General features: G+C 42.0%; 2 protein-coding genes across 2 annotated transcripts; both read left to right on the plus strand.

The window, feature by feature from the left end:
* The first annotated feature begins 9,640 nt into the window (after window positions 1–9,640).
* On the plus strand, window positions 9,641–10,835 carry LOC105691351. Its single transcript, XM_048660018.1, has 2 exons — window positions 9,641–10,055; window positions 10,116–10,835. Exons 1-2 carry the CDS (start codon window positions 9,766–9,768, stop codon window positions 10,438–10,440), a joined length of 615 nt encoding a protein of 204 aa, XP_048515975.1. The 5' UTR covers window positions 9,641–9,765; the 3' UTR covers window positions 10,441–10,835.
* A 7,635-nt stretch (window positions 10,836–18,470) lies between these two features.
* LOC105691343 (sepiapterin reductase-like) lies at window positions 18,471–19,597 on the plus strand. The gene is made up of 3 exons (XM_012409750.3): window positions 18,471–18,809; window positions 18,878–19,191; window positions 19,298–19,597. The coding sequence occupies exons 1-3, from the start codon at window positions 18,575–18,577 to the stop codon at window positions 19,523–19,525; spliced, it is 777 nt and encodes a 258-aa protein (XP_012265173.2). The 5' UTR covers window positions 18,471–18,574; the 3' UTR covers window positions 19,526–19,597.
* Window positions 19,598–20,498: the final 901 nt, after the last annotated feature.

Below are 20,498 nucleotides of genomic sequence, written 5' to 3' on the forward strand. Positions count from 1 at the left end.
TATGATGAAATGGGCGAACACTACTTGTTAATGTCAGTTACATTTTCCACTTTTTCTTGTTTCTTTGGTAGTGATTAGGGCTAAGGGTTACGTCGATATTTTTATTGGACCGCCGATTCGCTGTACGTTCTACAGGCTTTGCTTCTCACGCTTTTCCGTTACGTTACGTATTCAGATACGGGAGACTGTCCTCCTTCTTGGCGAACGAGCGCTTACGAAATGAGATTTTGCTCCGACCCTCCGTGACGCTGTATTTCTGAATTATTAATGCCGTAAGAATAGTCCCTGAAACCTTGGAAAGCAACGTGTTAGTTGGAGGGGCGCTGGTACTACTGTATCATAATTCTCGTGTATAATACAATTCTGTTGAAGAAAAAAATGTCTCGGAAAATTGACTTGATGAATGGCGAATTTAATTCTTTAATATTCCATGCGAAGGAATGTAACAGAGCCTTAATTTACCTATATATTCCAAATTTTCCACGTACCTACCTTATTGCGCATTGCCCTCCGTTCGATTATGTCGCTGTGTTCGTTGCGTCGTGAAGTGGATCTGAAAAAATGAAGTATCGAGCAAACGCTGATTAGATAGTGAAAATCCACTGCGCGTCTCTGCGCTTGTTATATAATTACGTGGTCAAGGTGATCGCACTTTTCCAACCTATTAGCTGAGATTGTTTGCACCGAAATTGAAAGCGTAAATTCTTGCGAATTACAAACAAGCCGCAGGGAAAGTTTTAACGAAACCCTTCCAGTATTTCTTCGGGAAAAAACCCCTTTGTTTTGGTGGCAAATGTAAACTCTACTTTCGTATACATATAGTTTGTTTTTTTTTGCTCTCTCAGAAGACAAATACAGATCAGCTTAATCGAAAAATATAGGTATACGAGCGGGAGGTCCAGATTAACGGGGCTCACGAAAGCTTGAAAACTTCGACAACGAACGCATACACATCATCCGAATACGCATGCACGCATTTTTTATGTGAGGCTCCTGCCATTCTCCTTGAGAAAACATCCTGGACTTTTTTTCACACAAAAAATTCTGTGGCCGTGTACGTAAGCCCGGTCACTTGAAAATTATTAGTTCAACCATATTTCCAACGTGTAGAATAGGATGAAGGGAAAAAAGAATAACGTACACTACTTTGCTTAGCTGACGTGGAAGTTAAAATATTTATTTCATGGAAATGAAGACGAGTTGTTTGGCGTCTACCCTGCATTATGGGGTTTCGGTTTACGTTAATGGGAATGAAGTCCATCGAGGAAAGAATCAAGCAAAGACACGTAGTGACTCCGACTTGTCATCAACGAGCCTGATGTTACAAAACCGGAGAGCGGAGGGATCGGGGCGTTTTATTTAATTAAGCAAGACTCGGCTCACTAACCCTTCCTTCAACCATCCTTATGCTATACTAGCTGCGATGCAGACGTCCCTCGAGAATACCGCGACCGAGGTCTTGCTCGTCCGAATTAGTCTTTGCCGAAACACAAACGTTCGCAAAGGTTATGCCTCGTTGCAAGTTGAGAGACAACCCCCGACTACGATACCCCAAAATACAGGATCACAGTCCTCCTCATTCGAATCCCCTTTCCCGGATCCGACCATCCCACGAGCTTTGCAACTGCAGACTTTTCTTCGAGCGGTTTATGCTTACGAAAAGATTCCCAATTTGTTTCCTTTCTTGTACATATATAGGGTGGGCACACTGATGACTTCTCTTCTTTTTTTTTTTTTTTCTTTTCCATCTAAAGAAACAGATCAAGCGACTTCCCACGCAACGGGACGTTCAGTTCGACTTTTCAGGATAACCGTGTAAGGACAATTTCCACACAGAATAATTAATGCGGTGTTTATGGATGTGAGAAATTCTTGGTGAAAAGTTAGATTTATACGGTAAATATTTAACCCCGGGTAATGGACTGAAGACAGGTGCAGTGCTCAAAATTTTGCCGTTTCCACGCCTCTATTGCTTGATATGTTTGTGTGTGTAAAACGGCCCAGTAAGCGCACCACCGCGGGATGAACGAGACAGCGGTTGTAGAGCGGAGGTGTAGAAATGTGTGTAAGCTTTTTTCTCATGTTTACTCCACTGTTTGCATGCCCGTAGGGTAGTCAGACGGAGGCACAACGATCCGGGGAACATCTGCCTTCCAAATGCACCAGTTCTCTTGTACTCCATACCAGTGCACAACTGTATTCGAATCTTTACATTTTGCTCATTCGTTTTGATTTCATCTTTTTCTTTTGTCCCAACTTTGATCTCGTTACTTTGGCCGAAATTAAATCACTCGACTCAACGGTGTCGAGTACTGGCGAACCGAGATGAATGAAAAAAAAATTTTAAATATCACAAACGCCGTCGGAAAGCTTTGACACGATTTTCAGTCTCTGCCACGTGATCGAGTTGCCGCGGTGGCGAAGATCGATTATTCAAATTTATCGTGATTTTACATCTTTGATTGGACTTCCAACGTCGGAGTGGGAGCGACTGCGTTGAGTAGGAAATGGAATTATCGCTACAAGCTTAGGTACTACGTATGTACGTTCGACCATCCGTTGGGTCCTCGATCGTGTAGGCGTGCATGGTCACCGAAAATCGTGTTTGTCATTCGGATGACAAAGTGTTAACACCGATTAGATACCCTTCTTTCGTTTCTTTTGCTTACCTGTTTCAACATTTGTCTCCAAAACAGACAGAGGGGAAAAACTACGTAGGTATATCTATGAATGCCACGCGAGTCCGGAGGTGGTACACGGCTCGTACTTGAGGAAGGAGTTGAATCGAGACTCTGTGCAGCGCTGTTGCACCGTTGTTTAGACGGATTTTGAAATTACGGTCACGTCGCGAACGTCGCGGAAGCCGACGCGTGATTGTTTCGAGCATTTCCGGTCGTCGTTGCAACGTGGTGGTGCCAGCCATCCACTCGTCAATGGACACTGGATAACCACTACTACGACGAAGACTTGATGGATGTTAATGCATCGTTACTGCTAATGTAATGATGATTGAAAACTTCTCGTCACTAGAATATCCATTTGTTTCGGACCCGAATTGGCCGCTGCATTTTTGCTCGAACATTTTGTCCCATCGACAGCGTATGGATTGGACATTCTATGTACGTGTGAGAGGTTTGATTCGCTCGTAGTTCTAATTTTTCGGTGGTCATCGTTCCGTGTAAGAAAAAGAATTCACCGATTCGTCTATTGCTGTAGAATATACGGATGTGAGGACTTATAAAACATCGTGCAGACGATGCATGACAGGCGCGGTACGGATTGACTCGAAGAGACTCGGTAGTATAATTGCAAATTTACGTAACGAGCATCCCCAACCGCACGTATATCCTCGTCACTTAACATTCGAAGTCGAGTAGAAGTCGAATAAATCATAGGTAATTGACGGTATTCGATATCTATCGGTACTCATCGATACTTATATTGACGATCAGCAGCACGCAGCCCTCAAACCCCACCTACAGCTATTCTCTCCGCCGACTCGAAGATTTATTTATTTTTCTTACTTATTTCTCATTTCTCATCCGCAGTTTTACGACATTGTAAATATCACAAGCGACGTTTTATTAAACGTTTCTTCACTCATACACTAGCTGGCCATGAAACAGATTTGCAAATGAAAATCTGCCCTTGAGAAAATTAGATACTAAGTTCTTACGTGTAATTTATCGCCCAAATCTTCAAGCGCCATTCTACGGTTTAAGAATTGAACGGTTTTCATTCGTAATGTTCGTCTTTATGAAATGAAATCTTCACGATGAAGAATCTTCGGTAGTGGACCTGGACGTCCGACCTGACTAACTCGATCGATCAAGCTTCAATTTCTCTATGGCGAGCCTAAGAAAAATATCAAGTGTCACGTAGGCATAGACAGTTGCATATAGGATGCATCGTATAACAGGGATCAGCGTAATGGAATTGTCCCTGCAGTCCTCGCCAGGATCCGTTGAATCGAACTTCGGCCTGAAGTGTACACGTACGGAGTGCACTCCGGAAACATTATTTAATCAAACGCTTCCTGGTCTCGTAATACAACTGTCAGACATCTAATAGAGAAACTCTAGAACCCCGAAGCTTCCAGACACATTGTATTGTTTATTATCACACGTTTCCATTCTCTTCGATCCTTTCATCAGCGTGTATAATACATGAGTATAATGTTAGCGAAGCGCGTGATGTCATGAAAAGCCCAATTTGAGCAGGTATTCGACGTGCCTTTCGTGGCATTGTACGATCAGTTCCAAAGTTAAACGGCAGGTAATCAACCCTATGGAAACCTATCGAGCATAAATAGAAATTAATTTTCCAGTTAGACGATAGCTACACATGTCGTAGAATTTTTTCACGTTACGTCGCAGGGTACATTCTAAGAAACGATGGCCAATGTCATAAGCTGGGAAATATATTTCTGCGCGTGGCAGTTCCCAAACAGCATTATACGTGATGGATCTGTTCCCTCCGAATTCGTCGGGCTCGGAGACTGACGCTAACCGCGGCGGTGCAGCATGGGTACCGCACCGCTGAGTAAATATTGTTACATCACCCCGGAGTTCCACCCGGTTAAGATACCCCACCTAGCCTGACCTTCGAACCGGGGAAGCCTGGCATTGTAAAGCGATACCCGGATTATGAGACGGAGGTTCTTTCTGAGAAAATAAAAATACTCGGAACGGTAGCGAGGGAGATTCCCCGCGAGTCGAAATAATGCGGTACCTTGTTTTCGTTTGTCGTCAGGACACGCTTCGAACACGCTTCGAACACGCTCGCAGAACTCGCTACGAGTTGTTGTTTCTTTTGACGCGATGATCTCGTCGAGGGCGCCGTCTTCCCCCTTTTTCCCTCACGGTTTCCTTTGAGCTTATTTCCTTCGAGTTTATTAAAAACGACGAGTTACATAATGCGAACGAGAAACGTATACCTCCGGATTAGTCTACCGTCCTCTCCCCTCTGTACTCTTCTCCGCCATTTTCTTTGAACCATGACACCCGGTTAGTACGGTACGGGTCATGAGCTTAGAGCTCGAGGTCACGAGGTGACGGACCGAGTCAAGAGGTAACGTTGCACTCCTTTGACGGAGTAAGCGGGAAAGAGGGACGAAATTGTAATTGCGTGAAGACAACCCGTAATATACGTACCCTACGTAATCTAAGAATGACATAAAATAGGAAAATACGTAATATCCGTGTATCTATGACGTTGTAGTCCATTGGTTTAGATTTTTCTGAAGCATTTCGACGACTTGAAAAAGATTTTATGGATTGGAGAAAACTGTTACTCAAAAAAATGGAACCTACAACTTTCCTTCAAAGACACAGTAAGAAAATGAGAACTTCTTTCGCGGCAATGGAGTCTCCCTAAGAAGAATGTAATAATAAAGCTGATACTCCAATAAGAGTGAGATAAACTCTTCCGCCCAGTATTTGCGCTCCTTCTCTCACGCCTATATTTTATTTTCCTCGAATCTCACCCCAGCTACCTATATTCATACGGTTTAATTTAACGGTAAAACAAAAATTTGAATTTTCACCAAACGGCTGTCACGTATATCGTGGACCGTGGACTTTCGACCGTGATATTTCATATCATCAATTCATATAATTAATAACATCGGTTGAAAATTTATGATTACGAAATATCCATTAGGACATTATATGTATAAACGAGAAACACAATTTTCCCGGTTTCAATTTCACAGGCTCCTTTATATGCACAACGTTGATAGAAACGAATGAGGTAAAATTCATGATAAATAATAACACGGTATACCTACGCGGAGTGAGAGAACAGCGATACCTCGGATGAATTCCGAGGTCTCACACGGGAAATAACGTCAGCCAGTTCGGAGGTGTTGTTTTATAACGACAGGCGCGTCGGTACCGGGATGAATGGGATGCGCGTGTAAGACCAACTAAACCGGGAACGGCCGGAGAGACTGGACCGCGTAGGGGTTTGAGGGTGTAAATAGTAGTGGAAAGGGGGAGGAAGAGGGGGAGGGAGGGTATTGATGACAAAAGGGTGTCCGTAATTTATAGTTTAGGACGAGCGAGCGTCGACGAAATAATAGTGGAAGGACTATTAATAGGATTTCGTCTAGACGAGAGTCACTATTATTCCATATGTCCTGTTTTGTTTTTATATTCGTACGACGCTTTTCTTACTCTTTTTTTTTTTTCTTTTCATTTTTTAAACATCAGCGTGTCAGGGCTGTATGCACCATGAACGCGTACGTATGGAGGCACACCGTGCGTTATAACGTACCTGTTAATTAACGCACCTTCTCAACAGCTCAACATCGTTCCCACACTTCGAATTTCCTTTTCTTCACGGGATTCTCGGATCGCGGCATTTACGGAAAACGTGTATGTATGTGGAGGGAAATATTTTTTCGTATCAACGAATCGAAATAAAATTGACCGATAACGACGGCTTTGAAAAATCAAAGCGAGACGATAAAAAGGGTATATTTATTTGGCAAAACCTCTTTCGAAAAATTCTCATCATTCACGCTTCGGATTTGGAAGATCGTAGCCGCGCCGAGTGAAAATGAAAAAGATTGATTCAGAAAGAGTCAGAGATAAAAATAAGAAGTAAATTTCACATTGCGCACATATGAATCATGTGATCTATAGTCACGGTCTAGTCTCCGAAAGAGAGTTGGAGAAAATGGTATGAGGAGAGGTGCGATGTGTGGGGCCTCGTACTCGATGGCAACCCTGGCTCAACTATACGTATAACCGCGCGCATGTATAATGCATGCTACGTTTATCCTCGGTGCCAGGTTATCGCGCATCTTCACCCGTTATCTTAACACATCTTTAATTACCCAGTTGATTTATCTTCCTCGGTGGGAAATTGTCTTTCGTGAGCGAAGGTGTGTAGTCAAGTTAATGGGGGATCCGGCGTCAAATGTAACTAGCACGGGTTTTTCGTTCGCCTCGTATTTCAGCTACGATTTCATGCGACTCTAATTGTTCAACCTCGTCGAACGCGGTATTAATATCCTCGAGAACATCTCAAATCGCCCGTAATCGATGATAAGCTGTATTCATTTTTTGCCGTACATTAATTCGTGGTTTTTCTCATGGAAGAATTGACGAAGAAGCATACATTCACGTCGCATGCAACTGTTCCCTCAGATGATAGTTCTCTCAAAAATGAGTAAATTTTATATAAGAAAATCGACTGGAAATCGGATGAGGGGGTAACGTTTGAACGAAATAACGAACGGACGTAGTTTAGAATTCTGGTGAAACGGTTGTGAATTCTAGTTGCTGAATTTCATGGTTCACTTCCGTCCGTAACATTTAGTGCTTTAATAAAGCTGATCGAAGTAACTGGTAAACTTTTATCAAACGACAGGCCGCAAACTAATGCCTTAGAGAAATGTGTGTGGGCCAGTTGATTTACGGCGTGGGTTGTTGCAGAGGCCACGTAAGCTGCTTAAATTTTGAATAAAGCTCACCATTAAATTCTACCTTATACCAAAGTTCACAAACACTCTGCCACACACTGAAGAGCCACGCGATTTGTAGTTCGCTATATGTGGAGAACGAAACCTAAATCTGTGGCTTACGGAACTTTGAATTCCGAGCGCCATGCTTTATATTCGGTATCGTTGAAAGCTTTTTCATAAATGAGCCGACATAGTGGGAGCGAACTATAGTTGCTAAATCCACGAAACGAAATCCACGGTTTCGAAATAGACCTTCCATGTTTCTGAACGAAAAAAGTGCATACTGCTTCTATTAAAATTTTTTACCAATGAATCAATAAAAGCTTTTACATCGACAGTTCACATCACCGCTATTCTGGTTCTTTTATTATTGCAGTTTTCAGTTTATTTATTTATCTCTCATTCACGGAATTCATTCACTCCTATAGTCGTTGACAACCATCCAATATTGCTATACAAAAAAGCTCGAAAATAAAAAGTATACGAAAATCGTAAATGATCTCGTTCTCGATAAAGAAATTTCACTAATTTACGTACTTTGCCTTTCGACTTCCGGGAATCGTTTTTCCACGCACCGCGCCTCTCATGTTGGATGGATTCAACGGCGTTTATTAGTTTAAGGGGCGGAAATGAGGTAGAAAGGATTGCAGCAGCGATTTTCACGTTCTATCTATTTTACTCGCGTTCATTTTTAGCAGAGTGATTGCTCCCCTGCCCTATCCCAGCTTTACTCGAATGAAAAGCATTTCCTAAAAGATTCTCCCTGTTTTATCATCTTCCCAACCCCTTAGAATTTCTTCCAAATCAAAAGTATCGGGACGGAAATGAATCGTTATAAAAGGAAATGTATAAATATGAATATCGATTTCACAAATGCGAACCAACAACCAAAACTCCATCTGAGATATTCCGACCACTTATTAAATGTTATATCATTACATACGGGAAAGGCTTGGCATAGTCTATACGTCGACCATTAGCGTTACTTGATCCGTTCGTAAGTGATAGCCCAGGGACGGGAAAAAAGGGCATCGTGTGTAAACGCGGTATAAAGCGCGGCTACGGCGTGAGATCAAACTTTCACAGCTTGTTACCATATAGCTGTAAATGAGCAGCGCCTGCACTTACCCTCTTTGGGAGTACGAGTTAGCCCCCTTTTGGTATTGCTCATAAATTTATAAGCAACACGCACTCCCGATCGACAGCTTAACGATACCCGCAGAGACGATTCGATGCCCCGCAAGACACGTGTACTCAACTCCGGATTCGCTCGAGTTCCTCGTCACCCCGTCTCGTACTCCTCCGTATACACGCGGTGCTGCGACACGTGCGAAACAACGGTATATGCAATAAGCGTGAAGAGGTACAGGTGAACCTCCGAAGTTTTAACAAGCTGAGGACATCGGTGTATCATCGGCGTTGCTCGATTTCGTCGAGATATCCGCGGACGCCGCTACTCGCATTTTTCCTTCTCTCACCGGCTTCTCGGTTCAAGCGAGTGTGCAACGAACATGGCAGCTACCTACGCGAAACGGTCGACCGAGAGAAAGGAAAGAAGAGGGTCTCGGAAGCGTCGTGATTACGAAGCAGTTGTAAAACGTGTCGGTGAATTTTATCGGAGAGCTAGTCGATATTTACGAGGAACGGCTCCGATTCGATGCCATTCCTGATACCCTCGGTTCTTCTCTCTCATAAGCTACATGTATACTAGATGTATTTGGACTTGTGAGGTTTCACGTTTCTACCGGACTTCGCTAACATTACCACGAAAATTCACGACTCGTATGTTTCCGAGTCACGTGCGTGAGCCTTGAAAACAAAAAATCCCAATATTATGATGATCCGACATCGGACAACGAGTTTTTGAATCCGATGAAAATTTTATCGCCCTAAAATGTTCCCTCGCTCTATCGTTATTAGTTTTATTTCTTTTTTTTCTTTCATTCCATTCCCAGGCGCATCCGCGACCCGGAGTTCCTACTCACAGTTTACCCGGAGACCCCTCGAAGATCGTTACACAACACGTTTTCCCTTATAGGAATAACCATAGTAATTATATGCAAACACCATCTAAGAACAATGATCCCGTCTCGATGTGGTCTTTCGTAAATGCTGAACAATCTATCCGTGATTTTCGCCACACCGCGCTACTTTCACTTTTTTTTTTATCGTTCTCCGTTGCTATTGTTTCACGGTAAATATGACGGTGGCACCGAGACCATCGATTGAGACCTAACCACATCGAACTTGGGCTAAATTATTTCCGAGCAGGATAAGAGACTTCGGGAAACGCCATGGCGGACGATTCGTTCGAAAACTTAAAAGAGCATGCGTTTCATCCGGCGGATCCACCGCATGGCTTGCGAAACTACGATATTGGGAGTCTCAAACCAGACCAGCAGAAAACTCTGAATAAAATGAAAATGATTCACCGTATAGAAAATGAAAAATATTTCAAAGCTCACCCAGAAATCAGGGGGCTCATCTCCATATTATTGAGGCAAGTTTTTCAATTTCTACATCGTTCTGTGGAGTTGCCCTCCCTTAAAGAAAAACTCTTTCGTTCATTGACGGAACGGGAAATCTAGGGGAAATGTTCAGTGATTCTTTTTGACCTTTTTGTGAATTTATTTTGATACCGAAGACGCGTTTACAAATGCAAATATCTCCGGCTGATCATTTCTTTTGCTTTCCCTGCATCATCCAGACATATTTTGACGAAGCAACCTTCTTCTAACGTGCACGAGATCGCTGGAGCCTTCTTCACCCGACCGAGAGGCAAAATAGTTAAGGAACTGATGGACTACTTGGCGGACAAATGCCATTCGGAACCGATAATGGATGCGCTGCGAAAAGAAATGACGAAAAGACACGATGTTCCTGAGAGAAGAAATTCGACCGACATGGACGAAAGTGTCGAAGCTGATCAAAAATTTTCGTCGACTTCATCCGAACTACTTAAGGAGTAGATGTGCACTAAAGTCGCGGACAGACACTCGGACGAATTTATCATCCGCGATAGAAATGTTTATCGCTCGGTCGGAAAGACTATCGGTGTAGACCGCAGCCGCGTGTATGATACGAGACGATGATAAAAGGTGTATTAAAAATAATCTAATCTCGTTGCCTGATCTTGTACAATGCGGTCCGGCAGCATATCTCGTGCTAAATGGACTGGCGTTTTCTGACAAAGATGACTCACTGACCTCAGCGCGTCGGCGCCACAGAAGCCGACGTGGGTGAAAGATTATGCAAATCATGTATTATTAATTACTGGTCAGTGATGATCTTCATCAGCTGCAGACCCTGGCCCTTATATGGTTCCAGCCAAGCGGCTCTGGTAAAATGTATCACGGTTATCAATGGGATGGATCTTCTCCAATGCAGGTGATTTTTTTTTTCTTCTCATCTCCTTTCGCTTTGGCTTCTAAGACTCGGATGAGGGTTCGTTATATCGTAAGGTAAAGAATATTCTACCACGAAAATCGCGACGAGATCCGAGGGCCAAACTTCCCCCGGTGCCTGACCTACCGACGACAAAAATGAAAATCTCTTTCACCTCAAATTCATTAAAATTCGGAACTAATAAGTCTCGATGAAATTGCGACTTTCGGCACGGTTGAAGTGACTAAGTTTTCGACCGAGTTGGTCAGGGTTCGTACAGGTAAAGTTATAATCATTTCGGTGGAAAAGTGGAGATCATGTGTAAAATTTTCGGGAAACGATATCCGATGTCCCTTGTGTTAATTTATTACGAATTTCGACGACGTGTGTTTGCTCAGTGGAAAACGTTGACCGTTAGTAAGACTCGAACATAACTCTCGGTTAATTAGCTGTCTCGTATTTGCTGCATGTTGGTGCTCACGGGTACCGCGAGTAGTTCGTTCGGCGTTTAAGGTGCGCGAATGGAGATGGTAGCCTGCAGCCACGATTAATAACTCTGTAATATGCCGTCTTGGCCGTCGTGTAAGTTGATCGGGAAAAAAATAGTAGAGTATTAATATATTGAGCAAGCGCTTATTGATAGGAAGCTCGCTTCGCCGAGCATGAAATCTAATCGCACCATATAACATCTGCCGCTGACAACGAGCTACTATCTATTTCAAAGGATCTTTTTGCGTACGAATGAAAAAAATTTTCATCCATATCCCGCTGGAGTGTGATCCGACAAAAAAAAAAAAAAACAGATTTTCAAGCACATCAAACGGAGGCGGTGACGTTAATTATAATAATTTAATCCCGGGCGTTGAAGTCAGAAACGGACAACGGAATACGAGCGGTTTACACGCGACGCCTGAGTTACCGCAGTGTTAAGAAGGGTTCTAAATCACGGCTAGTGTCAGAAGAGAACTACATTACCCCTTTTTCAGCGTACGAGAAGAACGGGCGAATGAATATGTATCGAATGTTAATCCAAATCCAGTATCAAATATGGAGAAGCTTTCGAACCGCGTGGTTCAGCGGTGTAAAATTCGTCAAAGTGCCTCGCGCGAGTTTTATTAACGCCAAGGCTGCACACGAAATATCACAGCTACGGCGAAGATTGTAAATTGCAAGGCCTGGCGAATACCTGATTAACTGATCATCGAGGGTAAATTAATCGGACCAGGGAAATGAAAAATAATGTTAATGCCTCACATCTCGCCCTTAGAAGTATAACGAACAATAAAATCATGAGATACAAATTAAATAAATAATCTTAATCACCACATCAATTCGTTTTCGCCTTGGAAAGTGCGCGGTCTGACCATATTTCATGGGAATGTCAGAGTTTAAATCACAACTCTTAATTCCCTACCTTTTATTATTGACCACCCAACGTACTGTAACCGCGTAAATGATTACTACATCCGTAAGAAGTGAATAGCTGTGTATACCAGATCCATTCGATTCACAACATTAATCTATCCCTGCTGGCGAGTGCCCTGCTAGGATCGAATGGGTTATGACTATAACGATGAGTTGCTTACTTTCTGACCATTCGTACGTTGGTAGGGATGCAACGCAACCTAATGCGTATACTCGATTCTTTAAAATCTACCGTCGAGCACGCAATGGGTGGCCTTACAGTTGCAATTGAAACAAATGTCGGTCGCTTTCGATTAACCACTCTACTCAAACGGACCAGCCTACAGCCAATGTATGTCGTTCGTTGAGTTGATCTACATTTATTCGTGGCATCCGGCAGAAAAAGCCCACAAAATTTCTCTAATCCAGTCTTTCTAGAGAATTTTAGTTTTTAATCCGAGGGATTTCGCGACCCGATTATTTTCAGCTTAAACTATGGCTTTGGAAAATCATAGAGAAATATCCCCAGCCGCGGAATGGAAAAGATGTTTCGTGAATTTGCGACTTTATTGGCGCGACGACACCCGCGGTCTCGCTCGAGATGTGAAGTAATATATTGCCGATAAAATTTTCAGCCGAATATTCCTTCCACTAAGATTTTTTTGAAGACAAATCGGAGAGTGTTCCGAATCGAATTAAATTCAGTGGGGCGAATGATCGGCGTTTCGATAAACGAATTGTCGCGTAAATTCAAAATCCACCTTAATCCAAAGTTTCTGATACGTGTCGTGTGTGAAATATACGTATATTACGCACGTAGATGAATTAAGTATATATACATAGATATTTATTTATTCACGCGTGAATAGGCCAGATTCTATATACCGGCTGCGTGGCACTTGTTAATAAGGCTGTATCTATAATCCTTATTCTCGTGCGGGGTCTATTTCAAAGGATTAAATACCAGTTTAATCCCTACGTTTTAATCCTCAACAGAATGTCCCCTTAATAGCCCATTCGAAACCATCTGCTGCTACGCGATCCCCGTACCATATAAGAATTGTATAAGCTTAAAAAGCACCAATTTATACACGTATCGTATCCTTTATTATACACACAGAGTATTTCATAGCTTTTCGAACAAACTCCATAACCTCATGGAATACCCAGTTACGGTTACAACAAAAATATTTTGATAGTCGAGAATACGGTCTTCTGCTTCTACAACAACTTTACACGGGGGTTAGTGTATCATAAACCCTTACCTAGGTTACTCGCGCTGCCACGATAGTTACAGACGAATAGACCGCCTAGACAAACACGGTTGATGAAATTTACGACTAGCCTTGTCAAACTTCTTTTTTATATCATTTTATTTTATTACAGCGTTTTTATTTATTTATTTGTTTGTTTTTTTTTTGTTTTTTTTTCCTCCTATTTTGCTTTTTACTCCAGCTTACTTTTCTTCTTTCATTTTCGATCCTCTCTATCTCCGGCCTCTCTACACAGGGCACGTTATGTCATTCAATTTATCGCGTAGCAGCGCGTGTTCAATACCGTCGCAGGGCGTGTGTATTCAGTTTTATAGCTCTAAAGGGGTTGAACGTTGATCGCCGAGGGTCCATGTGAAAGTTACACATTGGACGTGCCTACGCCATTACCGCCTCGCAACCTTCTAAAATATCACTAAAGTGACTCCGTATAGACACTGAACTACCGAACGGGTTGGAAACAATCGTGAGTAGACAAAAAAACGGAACTCGTATATTTGGGATGCCCAATACGAGAAGAAAAAAAAAAAAAAAGGAGAAATTATTTTTGTTGGATTCATAGTTACTCATTCGCTATCCCAAGATTATTTATTAACGAATGGATCCCATCGGTGACCTTAAAATTGCATATTGAAAATCTACGAAGCTGTACCGTATCTAAATTCAAATGAGTGGATTAGCTGTAATACGGACACGACGATTGCAGCGACACAACAACTGCTGCTACAGATTTATTTGGTCACATGGAATCCAGAGCGAATGCACGGGTGTGTAAGAAAGGGTGAATATGAGGCCTTATAAAAATTTAATTTCCCATAAATTATTCATTCGAAAGGGCGGAGTATCGAGGAAGAAGTGTGATTACATTTACCAATTGGATAGAAAAATGGTGATATTTGGAACGTGTTCCCACGTTGATTGAAGCTCTTTCTTTCAAGTCGCTACCTTGAACAGTTGGACGAGAAATTGTCGGCTTTTATTAAAGAATTTCGGTGAAATTTGGTGTCGTTCAATTCTCTTTCGCATAGAATACCCCTCTCTCGTGTTTAACCTGATTAGAAAATGTTTACGCAGAGTCCCACGGACCTCTTAATTACCGTAAGTTCGCATCCTAAGTCAACGGAATTTCTTACTCTCTTCTCCGGTTGCAGCGATCGCAATACGTAGGCCTAAGTGCACCGTAGGTCTCTCAACTTGTTAGAAAAAATATTTTTCTAGGACACCGGGAGCCGATCACCGCCCAGACCTTCGCGGAGGGTGCGAACCGCGAGGCCGACTGAATTCGCGTTCGTAATTCATCTCAGATGTTGGATTCGCGGTACTCATAGATTTCGCACAAGAACGGAGACTTCGATTCGTCCGCCTCTAACGCGACAAAATATTTCAAACAAGTTCAAAGTACCCGCAACCTATCTAACGTCGGTGAGTTACACGCGTGAAAAATATTTAAGCCGATTCAGAAGCGAAACGCGTACATCCAGGTCGCGTGTTTCGGTTGGTCTGAGACACTGGGACACTGTGGAACCTGCAATATCGCTGTGGAATATTACGGGGTAAGGGGGGTTACCGTGGGTGGCGTATTTACAAGGACTATGCGGAATTATCCTTGGGTACACACGAGGGGTAAATTATTTCAGGGCACCGGGTCTGGGCGGCAAAACCCTGGCTACCCGATCCGAACCTACCCCAAGTAATAGGGCCGCAAGTCGTCCGGGGAAACACTGGTAGTTACAATCAAGCGATTCGTGTATTACACACGCACATGTACGTGTATACATGTACATACGCATCGTTGCGGGTTGAAGGCCAGTTATTTTCTCTCTGTGCATACAGGAGGACCAATGTGTGCGGAATGGCTTATTCCCAAACAGAACACCTGAGCACTGCATGAGCTATTTGCTTGGAATATTTGGTTGGCCCTGATTTAGTGAAAAACGTGTACGCCGAAGAGGTAACAATTAAATCATCAAATCAGCGATATCAAGGATACAGATTATCTTCACAAATACTCAAAGTGGGTTTCGATTAAATTTATTTTGCAGAGTGTTCGTTTTACGAACGAACTTTCATCCGATGTTGACTATTTATGGATAGGAAATAAAATCATTCATACCGATTAGATATGGCATATCGATATGGCGTATAGAAATAGTACGCATAGCAGGTGGCTTACTTATCATTGCACGTCTCGAGTTGCGTCGTTGTTTGCACAGCTATCAACATTCTGGAACAACGCTATATCATTTAAACGATGAATCTTGTTAACCCGCACCTATCATTAACCACTAATTTTGTTGATCTGTTACCACAGCTCACCAGATAACCATCTTGAGACTGGTAACTTGATTTCGATCGGTTGGGTTGAAAAAATTCCGTAATTAAACATTTGTTCGGAGAAAGAAATGGAAAATAGAGTTAGGTTCCATATTAGCGAGGAAAGATTCCCACGTGGATATAACATGACGAAAACCAGAAAAGGTTATGGAGGGTAGAAATTCATCCGAAAACAGCAGGTTTGAACTGAGTAGTCCATAAACTGACAGCATCCTACGAAGCATATAATTTTCGGTGAGAGTCTCCACACTCTGAGATGTTTCACCGAACGAACCGGGCGGAGCGAAGTTGAGAGCGTAACATCCCCAAACACCTTTCCAATTTTTCGTACTTATAGGGGAGACCGGGGCAAGTTGGAGACGTTAAGCTTCAAGTGCGGTTTTTTAATCGATTGTAAGCGAATTTCAAAATCTGTTGGTATTTTTCAAAAGTATGAGATGTTAGCTATTAAAAAAAAAATTGACATTGAATTCGATCATTCACAAACTATGTAATTTCCATTTTTCCGAAATTCTGCAAATTCGTCATCTTGCCCCGACCACGGGGCAAGTTGACGAATATTAGATTTTGGTTTAATGGGCCTAAAAAAATACTTTTTTCGTCAAAATATACTTCAGTTTATTCAAATCCATAAAAGATATGAAAATACAAATACGCATAGTTTATGTAGTTTAGCTTAGATATACAATTAACACTGGTCGCAAACGAACTGAGCTGCTCCTTCGACATTAGAACATGCCAACATTGAATCGTGAATAAATTTATTCATTTATTTATTTATCAATTTATTCAATGAGCTGCACAATCGCATGTAGCCTAAATATCAATTAACTAAACAACATGCAAAGATCTCGATAAGGACGATCCGTCAACTTGCCCCCACCATCTTGCCCCATTTGCCACTATTTGCAAAAAAAGAACCCCACAAAAAGTACATTGGTGAAAATTCGGAGATTCTATGATCTCTAGGATCTATATGCGTATAGAAATAAAGTATTAATTCACAAGTCCGATCTTGCTTATCTGTAGTTGCGTACAACTATTTTCTTGAGCTCCAGATATTACTTCGCACACGTCTGAAACCACAATGCCTCCGTAAAAAAGCCGGATGACCTTGCCACGCTAGCTATATCGCAAATATTATTGCGTAGAAGAGTGTTTAACACTTTTTGATAACTTACCCGGCGCTATCTGTCAAAATATTCTAAAAACAATCAATTCGTCATCTTGCCCCAGCCTCCAACTTGCCCCGGTCTCCCCTACGTCTAGGTATGAATACCGGGGTCCTCGCCTTCCGAGAAATTTTAGAATCTGGGCTATAGTCCTGACCGATTCTATCGCGGAGGTGCGTGAAAGTGAGCGGACTCGCAAACCTGAGGCAACGAATGCCCGGGACAATACTTTTCAAAATATTGTGTCACGAACACGATGAGTGAAAAAACGAACCGAAGAGTAATGGTTGAGTGACCGAAGTGGAATGACCAACGATTAATCGTCTCGGATACATCATGCTTCCCGTCAGTTGAAGAGGAAAGGAGAAAAACGGGAAATAAACGCGAGGGTTAGACGCGACAAGGGAGTATCATTACGCACCTATGTGGCTGAAGGGTTTTAATTTGCTATTTGTCATCACCGAATGTCGAGCAGACACCTTTGCAAATCTTACTATAATTGTAACGAGAAGATCGTTGACAGAACGTAGCGATGCAAATCGAAAAAATGTAATCTTGATCGGGCAGGTAGGTGAATCCGAGATATTTCGTGGTTTTTTTTTTAAATTCTCGTGGGCCCAGCCGCTCGAATATAGCACCGAATGTCTACAGGGTGAGAATCCGGTTCTTCAAGGCGAAAGGAAGATTGTTTGCACGGGATTAGCATTTTGTAGACGGAAGCCCACCTCCATGCTTAGAGAGGCTTCCGGCAAATTGCTGGCCGGAAAATTGCACTTCCGTTATAACGTCGTCGAGCGAGGATGGAAACCTCCCCGACTACGGTCGTATCCTGGCAGCTATAGCTCCAACTGAGTTTCGCGAACGCGATGCTCGTCAGCGAAACACCACTACCCTTATTTCGCAAAGTCACCAGTCACCACCTGTGTAGCTAGTTTCGGCAAGTTTTTGCGGATCGCTGATTTTTGATAGTCCAAGAATCTGGAGGCGAATCGAACACACTCATATAAAGTCGAGGGTCAGAAAGTTGATTATACTTCGCTTTTGTCTAGGTTGTCCGATAGATTCGTTGGTTGAAATAAAAACTGAGTAATTTTATATCGCATCCTATAAGTATCAATGACTATCTTGAAATCGAAAATTTTTATCGGTATCAGATTTCTATAAATAAGGACAATTAGATTATGTGTGCAGATATAACGATTATGAAACGAGTATTCGATATGGTATCTATAGCAATAATCGCGAAGGCAATTGAGTAATGTCAGGTTTTTACAAAAATTAGATCGGCACGTGATATTTGTATTGATAAACGCACGAATTTATCTTCGTTTTATCAATCGAAAAACCTAACTGCACAACAGTCGAGCAAACTATGCAATTCCTAATTCCTGAACCTATGAAGTTGCAGCTAGATCCCATATCTCGTCTTATCTAAGCAGATAGTGCACACCTCGCCATATAGACCGGTTAGTTCGTCAAGAGCTGTTCAAACGAATACAGTACATCTAGCGAGAAGTCAAACATTTCAACCAAAAATCATGCCTGTGTCGTATCTATCTGGAAAGGTGTATCTCCTCATTACGGGAGCGAGTCAAGGTATCGGCAAACAAATAGCGGAATCGTTCGGAGCTCTGCTGGGCGATGGTTCCGTTGTGCTGTTATTGGCGAGAAACGAAGCTAATTTGCAGGCAACTGCCAAGAATATTCCAAGTCGCGTGAAGGTGATAACTAAGAGTGTTGATCTAGCCAAAGCTAACGCGGAGCAATTAAAAGGTCATCGAGTTCGTCAATTCGTTATACTACATGGAATTTCCCGCGAATGATTAGAATTTTTTTTCTAGCTATCGTCAAGAGCTCCCTAGGTGCTGGAGGAACAGCACAATTTGAGAAGGCTATACTGGTCCACAATGCGGGAATAGTAGGAGATAATACAAAATTAACGACCCAAATGACGGACTACAAAACATGGCGAGAATATTACGATCTCAATTTGTTCGCACCAGCCATATTGAACGGAGTGTTCATGGATCTTTTTAAAAACGATACGAAAGTTCAGAAACTTGTTATCAATCTGACATCAGATGCTGCAATCAATGCCGTTCCCAAAACTGGATATTATTGCACAGGAAAAGCTGCAAGGGCCATGTTTTTCAGGGTGTGTTACTTTTTGTATTTCACGGCACCTTTAGCTCAATTTACAATTTTGCAAATTGAACGGCCCTGTTTTCGATCAATATCATTATTCTCAAGAATTGTTTCAGGTCTTCGCTCTGGAATACCCTGACGTGAATGTCATGAATTATTCACCCGGTCCAGTAGACACGGAACTGCTACAAAGAGCGTTCGCCAGTTTTCCAGAACTAAAAGCTGAAATTGAGAAAACGTACCCCATACTAACGACGGAACAAACGGTGAATCGACTCATAGAACGTCTCAATGCACAAAATTACAAGTCAGGCGATCATGTAGATTATTTTGACAAAGTCTAAGCTCAAACAACGGATAATGGATTCCATGTGATAAAAACCAAAAAATAAAAAAAAAAAACCCAACACCACAGATTTCCTTCATCTTTCTATGAGTGTGGTGCTCGAATAATGAGCAACGATTCTTTACAAATAATATGTGTAGATTGGTCGTTTTATTTTTGATGGTTCGATGTATAAACCAATTTCGATATTTTTTAGTATCTTTCTGCTTTTGTCGAGGTTTTTATTCAATCGGTTTCCAGTGAGAATTCATCGCACCTCGCCAACGAAACAAGGTACCAACAAGGAGTTGACGAGTTACGGTTACATTACAAACTCTATGTAGCCATGATATATCCAGAAATCGTTTTTTTTTTTCGTCCACTACGTAAAGAAAACTAGCCGCTTCTGATAAGAGAAAAACCTACTTATCCTTGCAACTTAATTTGCAGAACGCTCATCAACGGTCATGAATTAATGTTATGAATTAAATCAATCTATATCAATAGGAGTCATCTTGATCGCCAAGTTCTATATCTTTATCGTATGCATAAAGGCTATTGCGCGAACGTTATCTGCTGGTAAGTTTGTCGTATAGATTATACACTAATCAATCAGGTCATAGGAACAACGGGATCATCTCGTACCTTCCCTCGACCTTCACTTCGAATACTTACACTTCGTCTTGCGAATGCTGATATTATTTTTCAGTAACTCTCCAGCCTGTAACTTGTACATAGATGAAACGGCCCAGTGTCACTCATGACGAATAATTGCTAAATATCTCGCACTTTGGAAAAATAACTTAGTTTTTTACGTTTAATGCTCAGAACAACAGTTGTCTATTGTATCAATTATTTGCAACCGTTTCGAAAATTTATTCAGACTGGATAGCAATCAGTTTCATCATTTGATCACTTTGATCGTGGTTTTCGAACCATCCAAATAACGGAGGCTGCTCTACATATTCAATTATTTTACAGCTACTTCATTT

This window comes from Athalia rosae, chromosome 1 (genome assembly GCF_917208135.1).
Source record: "Athalia rosae chromosome 1, iyAthRosa1.1, whole genome shotgun sequence".
In the NCBI taxonomy this organism is placed as follows: domain Eukaryota; kingdom Metazoa; phylum Arthropoda; class Insecta; order Hymenoptera; family Athaliidae; genus Athalia; species Athalia rosae.